Source organism: Panicum virgatum, chromosome 9K (genome assembly GCF_016808335.1).
Source record: "Panicum virgatum strain AP13 chromosome 9K, P.virgatum_v5, whole genome shotgun sequence".
Taxonomy (NCBI): domain Eukaryota; kingdom Viridiplantae; phylum Streptophyta; class Magnoliopsida; order Poales; family Poaceae; genus Panicum; species Panicum virgatum.
Window position 1 is genome coordinate 27,177,647 of NC_053144.1, and position 15,884 is coordinate 27,193,530.

Genomic DNA, 15,884 nt, shown 5'->3' on the forward strand with positions numbered 1-15,884 from the left:
CTGTCACCACCAGCCACCTACCTCTATAAACCATGTGATACAGGTGCATCCAATAATGCTTGCCTAACCAGGCCCCATGTCTGCATTAATAAGTGATACTCTATTCCCCCCATCCCCCGAGGCCCGACCCTTTGGATCGACTGACGTCGCACTAGAGAAAATATACGAATACTGAAACCAATATCATGGCACTAGATTTACTGTCTAATCGTGCAATGTATACAAGTATAAACTAAATAAGGGACATACATCTGACGAAGCAGAATATGCATCATGCATAGATAAAGATAAAAGAAGCTAACTCTATTAAAAGATATATGAGTATTACAAAGAAAAAAAATACGAAAGCCATACAGAGCTCTTCTAGAAACTCTCAGATCCTATAAAAGAGCTATTTTAGCCTAAAATCCACTAGCCTGAGGACTAACATCCACTAACCCTTGCGCAATGATGAAAAAACGTTGCAGTAGGGCCAATTTGGTCACAAAAGGTGGTATATGCAACTAAATCACGTTCGTTGGCAATGGTAGCAAAAAAAAAATCGCATTACAATAAGGGTTTTGAAACCGTTGCTAGTTTGCCATTGTAACCATTGGAGTTTATTGCAACCATATTGGTCCGTTGCCAAGCATGGCAATAGGACGTTGTCACAATGTTCATAGTCGTGGCAATATAATCAGTTGTCACACACGCCTCTGTTCAGTGGTTTGTATCGCTGAGGGTTGTATATTCTTTAATTTTGAGGGGTCTTTTGACGTGGACACCCCTGCAGTGGATACAACCACACCTATAGAACAACAAGCTTACATGACTAGCGATCGAACTTACATGCTTAATTCATAAGTAAATTCGTTGCTAGCTTTCCGTACATATTGTTCTCAGAACTGTATGCTACTCAATCATAATGGGGAACATATTAGATGCAAACCAATATCTCCGTGCAAACTATGAAAACTTCAATCTGGGCCATCAGATCAACATCCAAGGAGAGGGACGCATGGAGGTGAGAGGAGGGATTTGCAAAAGTGTGATTATCCAGTCCAAGGGCGGGTCCAGATTGTAAAATTACCCAATCCCCCATGCCCCTTGGATGTTGATCCGATGATCCGGATTGAAGTTTCCATAGTTTGCACGGAGAGATTGGTTTGCACCTAATACGTTCCCATCATGATGATAGTTTATTTATATTTAGGAGCATGGGTGATGAACCAGCCAAGTGTGAGGGTGCGAGCAACAATTTCAGACCTAAAGGAAGGAAGTTTGGATCAGCCTTTACGGACCACACATATGGACCTGCAGGAAGAGTCAGATTGAGATGGCCATAACTCTTCACTTCGAAGGTTGTGAGGCCCATGAGTACTTGTTGGAAAGATATTGAAATCTACTTTTCAGATGAATCTAATCTTATCACCATATTCATCCGGAGTTAAGTATAATCGCCAAAATGACGTTCAGACTTCCAAACATGGGCTGAGTCATTTGTATCTCGTCCAACCTACTAGGGGCCCATCTTAAGTTAGAGTTTCAACCTCAGCACTCTCCTGGCTGCCTTCCCACCTATATAAATTAGTAGCAGCCACCAGAAAATACTTGGATTTTGTTTTGCTATGAGTTTAGCTTCTGCTACTTCCTGGTGAACGAGTGTGTCGATTAGACCACCCGTTTGCTTGATTCAGAACCCAAACTTGTGTATATCAGATTCATTCTTTGGGCAAGATTTGTGTTCTGTTCTTTTGTCCACTTGTTCTTGCTTGTTTTTCGATTTGCTTGCAGGTTCAAAGTTGTTCTTGCCATAGCAAGAACAATACAAATTGGAGGTGGTGTAAATGTCGCTAAGGTGCACCTCTTGTGGTGTTGTAGCTAGTCGGGCAGAACAATGTTGATCCTTCTCAAATTGAGACGTGCTCATCATCTGATCCATCATCGATTGCTATGACTTCTTCATTATCAGGGGCATTGGCAACTACTTCAAGAGGGATTGATGCCTGTGAGACGTGCTCAGGCTGGTTACTGCTAGATGGCGTTTCCATCACTATGGAAGCTAGCTGAAAACATCACAAAATAACTACAAATTAAATTCAGCATGTCATGGCCACCACAAAAAGGTATATTAAACAAAGTAACCAAACAGATATGATAATTTCTCATGCATACTTGCATCTATCCTTGCAAATCTGAGTGTTTTGCATCTAGCACTACCATCAACACCTATTGAGTTCAGAAATCAAAAGTAAAAGAGAAGGCAATACCTTGGAGATCAGATCTGTAGGGGCAGCAGACGGCGGACGCGGGTCGCCGGGGCTCGGGCCGTCGGGCGCCGGCACTCCCTGCTCGCCTCCTCCTCGGTATGGCTGGGCAAAATACCCGATACCCGAAACCCGAGCCCGAAAAACCCGAGCCCGAACCCGAAAAATCCGAGCCCGAAAAACCCGAACCCTAATCCGGGTTTCAAGCCACGGTACCCAAAATTATTACGGGTAATTCGGGTATTGGGCCACGGTACCCGAAATACCCGAACAAACCCGAACAAAAGACCAGCCCAAAATTATTATTCATTCGGCCCACTCATATTTTGAGCCCAGCCCACCAAACCCTTCCACTTGGACTAACCCTAACCCTGTCAATCCCCTCAGTCCCTCGCGCCTCCAGTCCAACCCCTCATGCCGCCGCCGTCCGTCCACGCCTCCACGGACTCCACGCCCAGCGCCCAGCCGCACCCCAGCTGCCGCGCCGACCGTCTTGCCACCACCCCGACCACCGCCGCAGCGCCCAACCCCCGCCCACACCCCGGCCGCTGCCGCCGCGCCGATCCCCAGCCCCCACCCCGGCCGTCGCCGACTCGCCGCCGCGTCCACCCCCAGCACCCACCCCGGCCGCCGCCGCCGCGTCCACCCCAGCACCCACCCCGGCCGCCGCCGCCGCGTCCACCCCCAGCACCCACCCCGGCTGCCGCCGCCGCGTCCACCTCCAGCCCCCACCCCGGCCGCCGCCGCCGCGTCCACCCCAGCCCCCACCTCGGCCGTCGCGGCACCCCAGCCCCCACCTCGGCCGTCGCGGCACCCCAGCCCCCACCCCGGCCGCCGCCGCGCGCCCACTCCGAGCAGTCAGCGGCTCAGCGCCGACGCAGGTGCCGCCCCCGCCCCCGCCGGCCGCCGGTCTCCTCGCCTGTCGACGCACGCCTGCGCCATGGAGACGCTCTCGGCGTAGGCACTGCTCTAGCCGCGGGGCGTGACCGAGCCGCCGCCGCCGCCCCCGCTGCCGCCGGTCATCACCACCTCACCTCCGACGCTCGCCATGGAGACGTACAAATTTCGGGTAGTTCGGGGTAACCCGAACCCGAACCCGAATTTTCGGGTACCCGAAATGTCGGGTTTTCATTATTTCGGACAAATTTCGGGTTACAGATTTCAAAACCCGAAATTCTCAAAACCCGAAATACCCGACCCGAATTTTTCGGGTTACCCGAATGCCCACCCATACTCCTCGGGGCCTGGGGGTGGGCGCGTGCCCAAGGCGGAGCGGGCTGTGGCGGCGGCGATAGCTTGGAGGAGCGGACGCTGGCGAGCGGGCTGGCGGCGGCGGCTTGGAGGAGCGTACGCCTACGAGCGGGCTGGCGACGGTGGCTTGGAGGAGCGGGTTGGCTTGGGGCGGTGGCGGTGGGCGTCGGGGTCTCAGGGAGACGGGAAAAATTGGGGAGACAGGTGTCGGGCGTGGGGTACTGGGGGCGGCGGCTGTGGAAGGGAGGCAGGGAGGGGAATTGGGGACGGAGTGAGTGAAACCCTAGAAGAAGAGCTTATATAGTTGTATATGGGGTCCACGTGTCAGCTATTTTCGCGGTTCGCGGGTAGAGCGGGCACGGGTACAGCTTTTTCAAACCCGCGAAATTTTACCTGTCAGGTTCAACTACAAACCCACACCCGTACCCGTGGGTACAAATCCAAGCCCGAATCCTTGCCCTAGCGGATTTTTGCCCGCGGGCACGCGGGTAATTTGTATCTGTTGCCATCCATAAGGGAGAAGGCAGGAGAGAGGGAGGATGAGACATTGGGCCCACTGTAAGTGAGACTGAGTGGAGGCTGGAGAGGTATTTAAGTCCATACAAAAATACAAAATTATCCATACACCTGCGCATGCTCCAAAGAGGCCACATGTAGTTTTCGTTAGAATTATAACGACATGACATAGTTTCTCGAATAGTAATGATGTGTTTCAAATACAGAAAAATTATAATGACACATATCCAATTAACCAAAAAAATAAAATTCGATATATGTGCGCATACATTTTTACTTCCACGGACAGCAAAAGACAACAACCCGAAGCCACCTTGCCTATTAACTTTTTTTGAATTTTTTTGCTCTATAATTTTCTATTTTTGAAACTGTTTTCAAAACTTTTCAATAATTTTTTTTCTTGAAAAAAGAATAACTTATCTATCCAAGAAAACTTTTAAAAAATATTTTTAAGAAACATCATCATCAAACATTTCAGGAAACTTTTTCAAAGATACTTTTCTCTTTTTTTTTTAAATTCAAATATACCTTTCGAATGAAACATTTATAAAAAACCTAACTTTTCTACTAGGATTGTATTTTCTATAGAAAAGTTATCGGGAACTAAACTTGTTCGAACATGTTTTTTTTAAAAAAACTTCTTATTTGGTGAAGGAAAAGATAGGAATAAAAAAAGGAAAGGAATGAACGAATGGAACCAACGGAAGTCACGTCACGTAAGAAATGCGGAGCCAGAAGAGAAAGAAGCCCAACGTGAAAACCAGTAAGAAATGTCGCGCCACAATCACCAGGATTCACTCGAAGAAATCGCATTGAGAATGGGGAAAAAAAACAATCACGCTGGCGCCGGCAAGGCCGGCAACATTGGACGATCCGCCGACCCGACTCGTTTCCGTTTTCTCCAACGGGAACACGCCCAAACATCATGTGGGACCCGGAAACCCCTAAAATCCATTCCGAAACCGCTCCCAGACACATCCAAAACCCCTCTCTCTCCGCGCCGTCCGCCGGCATCGCCTCCCCGCCGCCGGCGATCAAGACCACAGGTACGGGCCGCCGCTCTCCCCGTCCGCTAGCCGGCCTCCTCCGCCATTCCTCCTCGTCTCTCTATCTGTACCCCGCTGCTTCTCTCATAACACTCTATGTCTGCTCGCAGGACGCCGCCGCCGGCCGCCAATCTGCGCCGCTCCTCCTCCTCGATCCGGGCTGCACTCCGTCGGGTCAGGTGAGGGGTTTCCCCCTGATCTCATCTCCCTCCTCGGCCTCTCTCTCTAGATATGTGCTGCCGCGCTTCAGCGGGGCTCTCGCCTTTCGTTTTGGGCGCCCCCCCGCGACGGATTTGCCACCGGAGGTAGCGCGGATACGTGCGTGCTTCTGCGCCGCGAGTGCTCGCGTATGGGTGCGGTGGCCGGCCCTGGGTGGGTGACGGTCCGGGTCCCCAGGTGGCGGAGGAGCTCCACGGCTGACTCCGCCGCCGCCCCACCGTCCAGGACGATCTCCGAAATGGAAATTTTGGGGGAAATCTTAGTGTCAGCTTGTTTCCTTTCCAAGGGGAGGCTACTGCTAGTTGTGGCTTGCTCTGATCTTGCCGCTCTGCTTTGCTCGCCATGAGATTTGGTTCCATCTATGCTGCACTCTGCACCTAAACTAGTGCTGGTTGGGTTACTGGTACTATGAGTTTTGTTTTTGGGATAATATGGTACTATGAGAATTTTAAGAGCGAATTGGAACCAGGAGACCATCAACAGGTCCTTCATAAAAATTTATGTGCTTCTTTGGCATTTAGGTATGCCGCGTGTCAGTCATGTAGACTTGCAGGGACTTAGTGTGACATGTGGCAGTGAAAGGATAACGTATTCCGTAACATGTAACGCAAACGTAATCCAGAATTTTGGCTTCTCCCTCCCGCTGCATGTGCGTTGTTCCTATGCTAAGCATTCGTAACATGTAACGCCTTTGTTCTCAAAAGTTGAAACATGCCTTTCTTTTCTCGTTTTGCAGTTGAGCCATGACTGCTCAGACAAAGAAGAGGGGTGCCGCCGAAAATGGGGATGGTGGTATCGGTTTGGGCCTTGCAGCCTTCATCGCCAACAATGAGGACTTGGGTCCCATTATACGGCATGCTTTCGAATCTGGGAAGCCTGAAGCTCTCTTGCACAGCCTCAGTAACATTGTGAAGATGAAGGAAGTTGAGATTGAAGAGATTTGTAGACTTCACTATGAGGAATTCATACTTGCGGTTGACGAACTTCGTGCTGTGCTGGTTGACGCTGATGACCTTAAGGGCACATTGTCTGATGAGAATCTGCAATTGCAAGAGGTTGCTAGCGCCTTGCTGCTGAAGCTTGATGAGCTTCTTGAGTTGTATTCGGTAAATAGGAGTGTTGGGGAGGCCCTTGCTACATTGAAGATTTGTCTGAAAGTCACCAGTTTGTGCAAGATATGCAACAGGGACATTGCACAAGGCAAGTTATATTCTGCATTGAAAACTTTGGAGTTGATTGAGAAGGACTACTTGCAAAATATTCCTCTGAAACTTCTGAAAAAGGTTATTCAGAAACAAATTCCTGTTATGAAGCTGTACATTGAGAAAAAAGTTTGTAGTGAGTTCAATGAGTGGCTTGTATATGTTAGAAGGATAGGAAAGGAGATTGGGCAGGCTGCAATAGACCAGGCCTCCCTGGCTCGACAGAAGGATGAGGGGATGTGTGCCCGACAGAGGGAAGCAGAGGAATGTAGTCATGTTGGGTTTGATGGGCATGCTTATTCCTTGGATGTGGAGAACATGGATGAGGAAGCAATGCTAGAATTTGATCTTGCACCAGTGTACAGAGCACACCATATCCACATTGGCCTTGGTAATGGGGAAAAGTTTCGAGAATATTACTTCAACAATAGGCTTATGCAGCTCAATTTGGACTTGCAGATTTCTACATCGCAACCCTTTGTTGAGTCCCATCAACCTTTCCTTTCTCAGATAGCTGGCTTTTTTATTATTGAGGACCGTGTCCTTCGAACTGCAGATGGGCTTCTATCTGAGAGTCAGGTGGCGACAATGTGGGAAACAGCTATCTCTAAGGTCACATCAATCTTAGAGCAACAGTTCTCTCTCATGGATACTGCTAACCACCTCCTCAATGTAAAAGGTTATATCAGTCTTTTGGGTACCACCATGAAGAAATATGGATACCAAACTACATTGTTGGTTGAAATTCTCGGCAAAAATAGGGACAAGTATCTTGAGCTGCTTATCTCTGATTGCCGCAAGCAGATTAAGAACATCTTGTCTAAGGACTCGTATGAACGGATGGTTATAAAGAAGGAAAATGAATACAACATGTACGTTTCAGCGCTTCAACTTGAACCCACTGATGTGGCACCAGATTTGCCATATGTCGCTCCGTTTTCCTCTTCTGTTCCCAATGCTTGCCGTATTGTGCGATCTTTCATCGAGGACTTGGTCAGATACTTGTCATATGGTAGCAGCATGAACTCCTACGATGTGGTGAAGAGTTACTTAGACAAGTTCTTAATTGAGGTATTAAATGATGCTTTTCTGAAACTTATACATGGTGGCTCCCTGGAATTTCAACAGATGGTGCAGATTGCAGGAAACATAGCAGTTCTTGAGCAATCCTGTGATATGTTCCTTTGCCATGCTGCTCAAGTTTGTGGCATTCCTAGGCGTCTTCTTGAGAAGCCCCATTCTGGTTTGACTGCTAAAGCTGTGCTCAAAGCCTCCAGGAATGCAGCATACAGTGGATTAATTACTTTGGTCAATTCCAAGGTTGATGAGTTTATGTTGCAGTTGCCTAGCATCAATTGGACTGTGGAGGAAGCTCCAGAACATGCAAATGACTACATGAACGAAGTCATTATCTATCTTCATGATGTGGTATCTTCTGGGCAGCAGATTGTACCAAGAGAAGCCCTATACAAGGTTGTCTCTGGTGCACTAAGCCACATCGCAGATTCTATAATAACAGTACTTCTTAGCGACAGAGTCAAAAGGTTCAATGCAAATGCTGTAGCTGGTATTGACATTGACCTGAAAATGTTAGAGGGGTTTGCAGATGACACATATCACAGCACTGGGTTGTCAGACCTGAGAAAGGACGGAAGTTTCAAAGATTGCCTAGTCGAGATAAGGCAGCTCATCGATCTTCTGCTCAGCAATCAGCCTGAGAGTTTCATGAATCCTGTAACCAGGGAGAAGAATTATGGATCCTTGGACCACAAGAAGGTGGCAATCATTTGCGACAAGTTCAAGGATGCACCAGACAGCTTGTTTGGTAGCCTTTCAAGCCGAGCAACGGTGCAGAGTGCCCGAAAGAAGTCCTTGGATGTGCTGAAGAGAAGGTTAAAGGATTTTAGCTGAGATTATCCGTGCTAAATCTTTAAATAAGCTAGTACCCCCTTTAGGAGAGAACTAGTTCAGTGTCTATCCTAGCCATTCCAAATTCCTTTCATTTCCTTTTCAATCACTTTGTTCCGCATTCGTTTTGGAGCCTAGCTGTAATGGTATGTATAGATCTAATCTTCACTATTGTTATGAGTAGTGCACTTTGTTGTGATGTCTCTCGTCATGTTACGACTCCGGTAAAGTAATGCCCATGGATGGCTACAGCACATAAATTGACGCACGAGGCTACTTGATGCTGCAAAACTGTCATCACATATCATGGAAGAACTTATAGGTTCTGACATCAAGTGTGATCGATCTGATGGCGCCGATGCATGCAAGCACACCTATGATTGAGAACATGACGGCGACAGCAGCGCTGAGCACCTTCACAGCGTACTGCGATCCTAGGTTATCAGGCAGCTTACTAGTCTTCAGAAGTGCCAATCCAGGCAGCACGAAGTCCAGAGGGGTGAACCCAACTGCTCCACAGATAGATACAAAGTCCCCAAAGAATGGCATTGCTGCAGAGACGAGGGTGATCACTGCCATGTATGCAGAAGTGTACATCAGCCGCCACAGGCAGGATCTGCAGCTCCTGTTCTTCGCCTGAACCCGCTCTTCAAAGTGCGCAAACGTTGGCCTGCAGTATATCTTGGCGCAAAAGTACAATTACTCGATGGCTGTGGCACCAAATTGGATATGGAAGTGGCAGGTGTTTACCTGAAAGCAACCTGCTATCTGAATGACTGCAAAAACGTTTGCCATTACAATTGCCCATCTTGGAGCAGTCAGGGAGGACAGGATGTAGGGCGGGACTTGAGAACCGAATGCCCAGTAGCCACTGAATGCCAGGGTCCAGTAGGACATGACGATGATCGTGTATGCAGCTGAGACACCTTTGTACATGTTTTTCCTCACCGGTTCACGCACAGTGCTCTGGATTTCAGTGGAGTTTTTGAGAATGGGAAGGTATTTTACTACCTACATGAATCTCAATGAAACGTCATATACGTACCTGAATTTCTGGCAGCATAGCATCACCAAAGGAGAATGCTATCGTGCCCAATGCGTTGAAAGCTCTGAAGATCTTAGTTGCAGTGTTTCCTTGAAGACTGTAACTGACTTCCTTTCTGTCGATCCGATACCCTGCACAGTAGAGATTACAGTTCATTCTTGCGCATATGGCAATTTCAGACATTGTCAGACATTGTCGCAGGGTGAAAATGAGCTGAAACTATTACCATCATGAACTGTGGCACCAATGGTTGTTCCTGCAAATCCAACGGTGCTGGCAGTGCAGATAGCATTGACCCACCGGAGTGAATGAATGTCAGGGAGCTGGGAGAGGAGCAGCTCGAATGCACCGAAGAGAATGATGAACTGCTGCAGGGTCATTGCGCCGTCTTCAGCAGTGTAGTAGTGCTTGTACACAGCCTTGAGGCTGCTGCCGGCTGCGATCTGGATTGCAATGTTGTTGCCCACCGATGCCACCTGCTGGAAGAACGACACATACCAGTATCCCCAGGGACCTTCAACAACACCACAGATTTAAACTTTTCAGTTGCAATTCCAAGTTGCCAACAACAGTTTCTTTTAACTGAAAATGAGTTTACTAATGAGGAATCAAACAACAACAATCAGGAAGAACTTTTCTGTGAGAGATCATTAGTATCCTCATGATTAATGGTCTTTCGCCAGAAAGTTTTTGCTGTGAGAATACTGTCATTTAGTACAAAAGCAGTAAGGCACTGCTTGATGGGGGTGAAAAGTGTTGCTGACCAAAGATGCTCTTTGCAAGTAGCCGGTAGCTGGTGTGCTTCTCTCCATTCCACTGCCACAGCGAGGCCACAACCAAGCTTGAGCACCATGTAACCAGTGTCCCAATAACCAAGCTGCAAACACCTGCGGCCTCAAGAACAATTGGTTACTGATAGAGCAAAGGCTGCATCTGCATGTATGGAGACTTGGAGAGAAAGCTCCTCTTGACCTCTTCGGAGCACAAAATTTCAGAACTCGGCCAGCAGAGGCCAGCCAAGAGGCTACGGCTCAGTGCTCACCAAGAGGCCAGCCAAGGGAGGCGACGGCGAAAGGCAGGGGGGCGTAGGCGGCCGGCGTGGCGATCGTCGTCGCGACGTGGAAGGCCGCGTGCCGCCACGTGCCTCGCCCTCCCTGCTCCACGCCGGCCTCGCCGCCACCACCTCTCGCCGTCGCCGGTGACGACATGTGTGAAGCTGCGCTCCTGCTCTTCGCCTACCTTGAAGCGAGCGCGTGTGGCGTCTCAAGGCCACAGGTGGTGGTGATACTGAAGGGTGGCGAAGATCTCTTCCATGTCGTCCTTGGAAAGGAAAGCAGGAGGAAAATGGCGCGCCGATTCGTCTTATCTTAAGTTGACTACAGAGTACAGAGACAGAGAAAGGCTCTCATGCTGGAGAACTGCGAGACTGGAATACAGCCTGTAACACATCAGGCCCCGTTTGGTTGTTTTGTGCTATGAACAGTACCTGAGGAATCTTTTATGCATGGAGGTCTAAACAAGTCTATTTGCAAAAACTTTTCACAGATAGGTGCAACTTTGCGCGACGAATCTAATGAGTCAAAAAAATCTGTGATTGGCTACAGTGATGCTACAGTAATCATTCTCTAATCGTGCGGTCAAAGATCTCATTAGATTCATCTTGTAACGTAGCACAGTGGTTGTGGAGTTAGTTTTACAAACTGCCTTCATTTAATACCATAAATTAATAGTCAAAATTCTCTAGCACAACTTGTGCTAGGAACCAAACAGGGCCTGAATAACTTCCACTTCCAGTGTAGACTGTGTGCAATCAGTGCCCAACTGACATGGGACCTGATGTCAGCCTGTCAAAGGAAGAAACATTATAATAAAGAAAAAATCACGTCTCACAGGCTTCAATTACCTGAAAGCAGAGTGGTTTACTTCACAGTCAGGCGGACCATCAGTGATCTGCCTTTAAGATTTGGTTATGAGGAAAGTGTTCCCCGGGTTAGAGAGGGTCTTCACTCTCAGAAGAGTATTAGTTCCTCACAAGAAAGGGGGAAAAACATGATCTTAAAAGTGGTGGATGACCCATTTATCGCTTGTTTTTAATAGACAAATATTGATGCAGAGATAAATTTACTCATGAAAAAATAGAGGTAAGTCCTGTTTCTTTTAGAAAATTCTATAAAAGGTGAATTATAAAAAGCTACTTTGCAAGTTTGCAACTGCTTGGCAACCTAATTCTACCGTAGTTATTAGATAGTTACTGCCTGGGGCAAAAGTTTTTTCGCGACCATGCCTGAGCATGTTTTTCATTAAGACGCGTCAGACGAAGCGCAGCGCAAAAGACACCAGCTGTTGTTGAGATCCTGGGCCTGGCCAAGTTGCAGTTGTTTGGGGGTGCGGTCCTAAAACAGGATGCTTAACCCGCTTTGGAGGCCCGTCGGACGATCCGGGGCGCTATGTTGGGCCGCTGACCTCTGCCTGGGGCAAAAGTTGTTTGTTTGTTTCGACTTTGGTTTGTAAAACTGACAATCCACAATTTGAAGCTGAAACAAACATGCCTCAAACCTACGTGAAAGCAAATTTGGCGCACATGTTTTAGTCAAGGGCAAATTAGTAAAGTTCCCCTAACTGTCGTCTATCGCATGTTAGTGACCCATGGCAAATTATTGGCAGGATTCTAGCCACTCTAGTAGTTGGAGACGATCACTCTGTTCGCTGGGCTGGAGCTGGAGCTGGTGGCTGGAGTGGTGTGAGAGAAAAATACTGTTGGCTGGCTGGTGGCTGTAAGCTGGTGCTGGAGCGATGTGAGAGGAAAACACTATTGGACTGGAGGCTGCTGGAGCTGCCGAACAGAGTTGATGAATTTGGATGGTCATTACGCCATTACGTGATATACTTTGCATCCCAAAATAAGGGCATATTCACTGATTTTACAAGAACTGCATTTGGTCATGTACAATTTGACTCCTCTTTGCAAGAACATCAAGGTTGGTTACATATATGTAACAGACTTGCTTCTTAGTCCAAACAACCACCGTATCACATACAAGAGATGTTTGATCTGTTTCAGTAATCTTTAACAATTGTCCAGCTAGGTCGATCAGAAAACTCAAGTCAAGTGCAAGAGATGGAAAATTCTGTTCAGGACTTCAGGTATACCTTCTATCCCACATTGAGCCAGATCCAAACAAAGAACGTTGGTGCTCCTTCAGATCTATGATTTATGATGGATAGTATTATGGGCACTCACTGGAAACACCATTCTTAGCCTGTACATCTCTGCAAGAGAAGATCTGCAAAAAGTATTGGAATAAACTGGGGTCAATTTCTTTCAGAGTTGACTGGAAGGTTTATGGATAGGAATTGTGGCACCCCATTTGTCAAAGTACAATAAACTGCGCCTACACACTATTTTTTGGATAGTTAGGAACCATAAACACTAATATCCACCAGGAACATGGTAGATAATGAATGTTTCTGGTTCTCATCATAAGAAATGATGTCTTCATTATTCATAACATGTTCCATAGTAACCCCCTGCTATTACATGATGACTAGAATGGTTCTTACCTCATGACAAAATAGTGTGAACTCAAGGCAACCGTTTTCCTTCACTGATTTGCACCTCTTCGCAGCTCTGCTAAATGGCTGGTTATCTCCTGTATACACTGCAGTCCATCACTGCCACATTGGAGGGAACTCAATGCCTGCTTGAGAAACTCCTGATCAACTTCAAGTGCCATCAGTCTTGTATTCAACAGCGAAATTTCATTCTTAAGACTTGCTACACCACCCATATTGTCATTGTGCGAAGGAGAACAAGAACATTTATCCTTGTTGTCCTCAACCATTTCATGTCCTCCATGTTGCTGATCTGAAGTTGATTCGCCACTCATGTGTTCATCCAACTGAGAATTTTCCCTGTACCGGCCATCAGCTCTTGTATGCCCTTCAAACAATATGTCCTCTTGACTGATTTTGGCATCATCAGAAGCAAGTCTGTTTGTGGAAAAGCCGAGATTTTCCTCCAATCTGCTCAAGGATTCTAAAATATATGCCTTTTCATCTTCGAAACGTGACATGGTGCTCCTCACAAAATCCAGGCCATTCATGAATTCAAATCCCAGATTCCTGTCACCTATTGTGTTGTTCATTGTGTCAGTGGCGTCAAGTCGTGCACCATTGAATGGCTCGCTCTCTAGGAGCCTCCGGCAGTTTGCAAGTTCAGCATCCATGTCGAGTAATTCTTTCTCCCTCTCTGTAAGCAAATCATGTAGATTCTGTATTGCTTCATGGTCATGGTCAGCCTGCTGTTCCATCATCCTCAGGTATTGCAGTGCTTCCATCTGCATTGCAGCCTTTTCCTCCTGCAATCTATTGATCATGGCCATCGTCTGGCTAGCCGCAATCGCTGAAGCGCTCCGTTCTTCCTCAAGCTCTTTGTAAAGAGCAGCCATTGACTTCTTGTTGAGCTCGAGCTGCTTCTTTACATTCTCAAGAGAACTTTCCCCTTCGATATCATCAGTGAGGCTCCCGTCTGAAGGTTCCAGCACAGAATAATTACTCTCAAGAGATGGCTTCTTGCTCGCAGGATTGCTTTCTTCAGTCTGAACATTGATACCAGGCCTAGGAGTCCCTTCACTCGAAGAACTGTCAAGGCCCCTAACAGAAGACATCTGGGAAAGGAGTGCCTTCACTTCTTGCTGAGTTGTTGAATTGCTGTCCCTGGCAGAGATGATTTCTGATGGCCGAGGAGATGTCAAGTTGACCCTAGACGCGAGCACATTTTTTACACTGGTGTTGCGGTCGACAGCAATGCTTGTTGGTGCGGCAGATCTATATGCTGCTGGCTTTGCTGTCCCAGCATGTGCAGAAGGACCACTGTCCTTTCTAGACTGTCCATCTGATTCATGGTGTTCCTCAATACCCACGACAAAAGCTGCATCAAGAAATATGATACAATTAATTAGAAAATAAAACAATTCAGTTATAATAAAACTGAAGTAAAACGCTAAACATACCCTTCTCTTTTGGATGATCTGCAGGGACTTGTTCAGGCACAACCCTGGGTGCCATAGTCACAATGCTGTCACTTGCATAAACATGGCCCCTTGGATTAGTCTTCTCCGAACGGGATACATTATCCCAAGCCTCCACAGCACTGGCAGCTTCGGAATGCTTCTGAGCATTGTGGGTATTCTTGAATAGCTCCGAGCAGCAAGAACACAACCCTCTTGACCTCGATCTGGAGCTAGAGCTAGCCTCCTCGCTGGCACCACCTACAGCTTTGCATGCAAGGAGGCATGTTTTGCAGAGATCATCGGATCGTGCAAGCTGGTCATGGCTCTTGCAGTAAGCCAAAGACGAGACCTCTGAGCGATGCGCGGCGCAAACCAAATCCGCGGAGAACCATGCCTTGCCATGGAGGCCATGGTCCAGCCTTGTGCAGAAGATGCACGGCACCTTGAGCCCGCAGATGTGCGCCAGCCTTGTCGCGGCGTCTGATGCCAGAGCCGCCACATATAGCAGTATGATCACACAAAGCTCGCCACAAGCGTATGACAGCATGGGCCAGAACCGGTGCCAGAAGCAGTCCTCTGATCCTGAGCCGGTTTTCACAGCCATGTCTGGTGATCAATGTACATGAAAATTTCACATACAGGGTGACGGTGCTTCCTCGATGAATCACCCAGCAGCTTTAATTCTGGATCTTTGTCAGGCCAATGCCTCAATTCTGCTGAAGAAACTTTGATCTCTATATATACCTTGACAAGGAAGAGCGGATGCAAATTCGTGTGACCAATGCAAACCTACCAGGGGCACGCGCCGATGCTGCAACAACAACCGGCCTGGGTGGGGGGAGAATCAATCAATTCCACCAAAAAGGGCGATGAAATGCGTGGGAAATCCGAGAGAAGCTTGGGGGGAAATCCGTAAAGAAATTTGTGGTTTCTTGGCAGGAAAGAGGAGGGGCGCTCCGATCCCCCGTCTCTCTCCCTCTCCACGCGGGAACGAAGAGAGGAGAGAGAAACGAGGAGCCGAATGCGTCTGCCTGCCTTGCAGCCGGGGCCCCCAAACGCGGCGTTTTCCCTCTCCAATGCCCGCATGCCTAACAGCGTCCGGCGAGAGGTTTCAGCGCTGCCCCTCGTTTTGGGATAACCAAACACCAACAGAGAAAATACTGGTGTCATTTTTCACACTAGTTTTGCTTAGATTGCATTGCTATCTTGGGTCTTGACTCTGGTACTATCATACAATTTCGTATTGTTTATATTCAAAAAATTTACCCATGTCGAGGCTAGATCCCTTCCCCCAGGTTTTCTCAAAATTAGTAGTAGGTGCCTTTTGTGCAGTAGAGCACCGAGTAATCCTTGGCATTTGTGGTAGTAGTAGCAACCAATATCCATACCTAAATAGCAAACGACTTTAGAGAAGCTAACCGAAACAAAGAATGGTGACC

At 47.7% G+C, this 15,884-nt stretch overlaps 3 protein-coding genes across 3 annotated transcripts; 1 reads left to right on the forward strand and 2 right to left on the reverse strand.

Moving 5' to 3' along the window:
* The first annotated feature begins 4,921 nt into the window (after nucleotides 1-4,921).
* LOC120651061 (exocyst complex component SEC15A-like) lies at nucleotides 4,922-8,599 on the forward strand. Its single transcript, XM_039928408.1, has 3 exons — nucleotides 4,922-5,059; nucleotides 5,170-5,238; nucleotides 6,015-8,599. Exon 3 carries the CDS (start codon nucleotides 6,022-6,024, stop codon nucleotides 8,389-8,391), a length of 2,370 nt encoding a protein of 789 aa, XP_039784342.1. The 5' UTR covers nucleotides 4,922-5,059; nucleotides 5,170-5,238; nucleotides 6,015-6,021; the 3' UTR covers nucleotides 8,392-8,599.
* Nucleotides 8,600-8,639: 40 nt separating this feature from the next.
* Nucleotides 8,640-10,853, reverse strand: LOC120651064 (GABA transporter 1-like). Its single transcript, XM_039928412.1, has 6 exons — nucleotides 10,476-10,853; nucleotides 10,198-10,320; nucleotides 9,660-9,947; nucleotides 9,434-9,564; nucleotides 9,139-9,354; nucleotides 8,640-9,069 (listed from the first exon to the last, which is right to left on the reverse strand). Exons 1-6 carry the CDS (start codon nucleotides 10,639-10,641, stop codon nucleotides 8,686-8,688), a joined length of 1,308 nt encoding a protein of 435 aa, XP_039784346.1. The 5' UTR covers nucleotides 10,642-10,853; the 3' UTR covers nucleotides 8,640-8,685.
* Nucleotides 10,854-12,373: 1,520 nt separating this feature from the next.
* LOC120651062 (myosin-binding protein 1-like) lies at nucleotides 12,374-15,838 on the reverse strand. The gene is made up of 3 exons (XM_039928409.1): nucleotides 14,446-15,838; nucleotides 12,995-14,363; nucleotides 12,374-12,717 (listed from the first exon to the last, which is right to left on the reverse strand). The coding sequence occupies exons 1-2, from the start codon at nucleotides 15,047-15,049 to the stop codon at nucleotides 13,036-13,038; spliced, it is 1,932 nt and encodes a 643-aa protein (XP_039784343.1). The 5' UTR covers nucleotides 15,050-15,838; the 3' UTR covers nucleotides 12,374-12,717; nucleotides 12,995-13,035.
* Nucleotides 15,839-15,884: the final 46 nt, after the last annotated feature.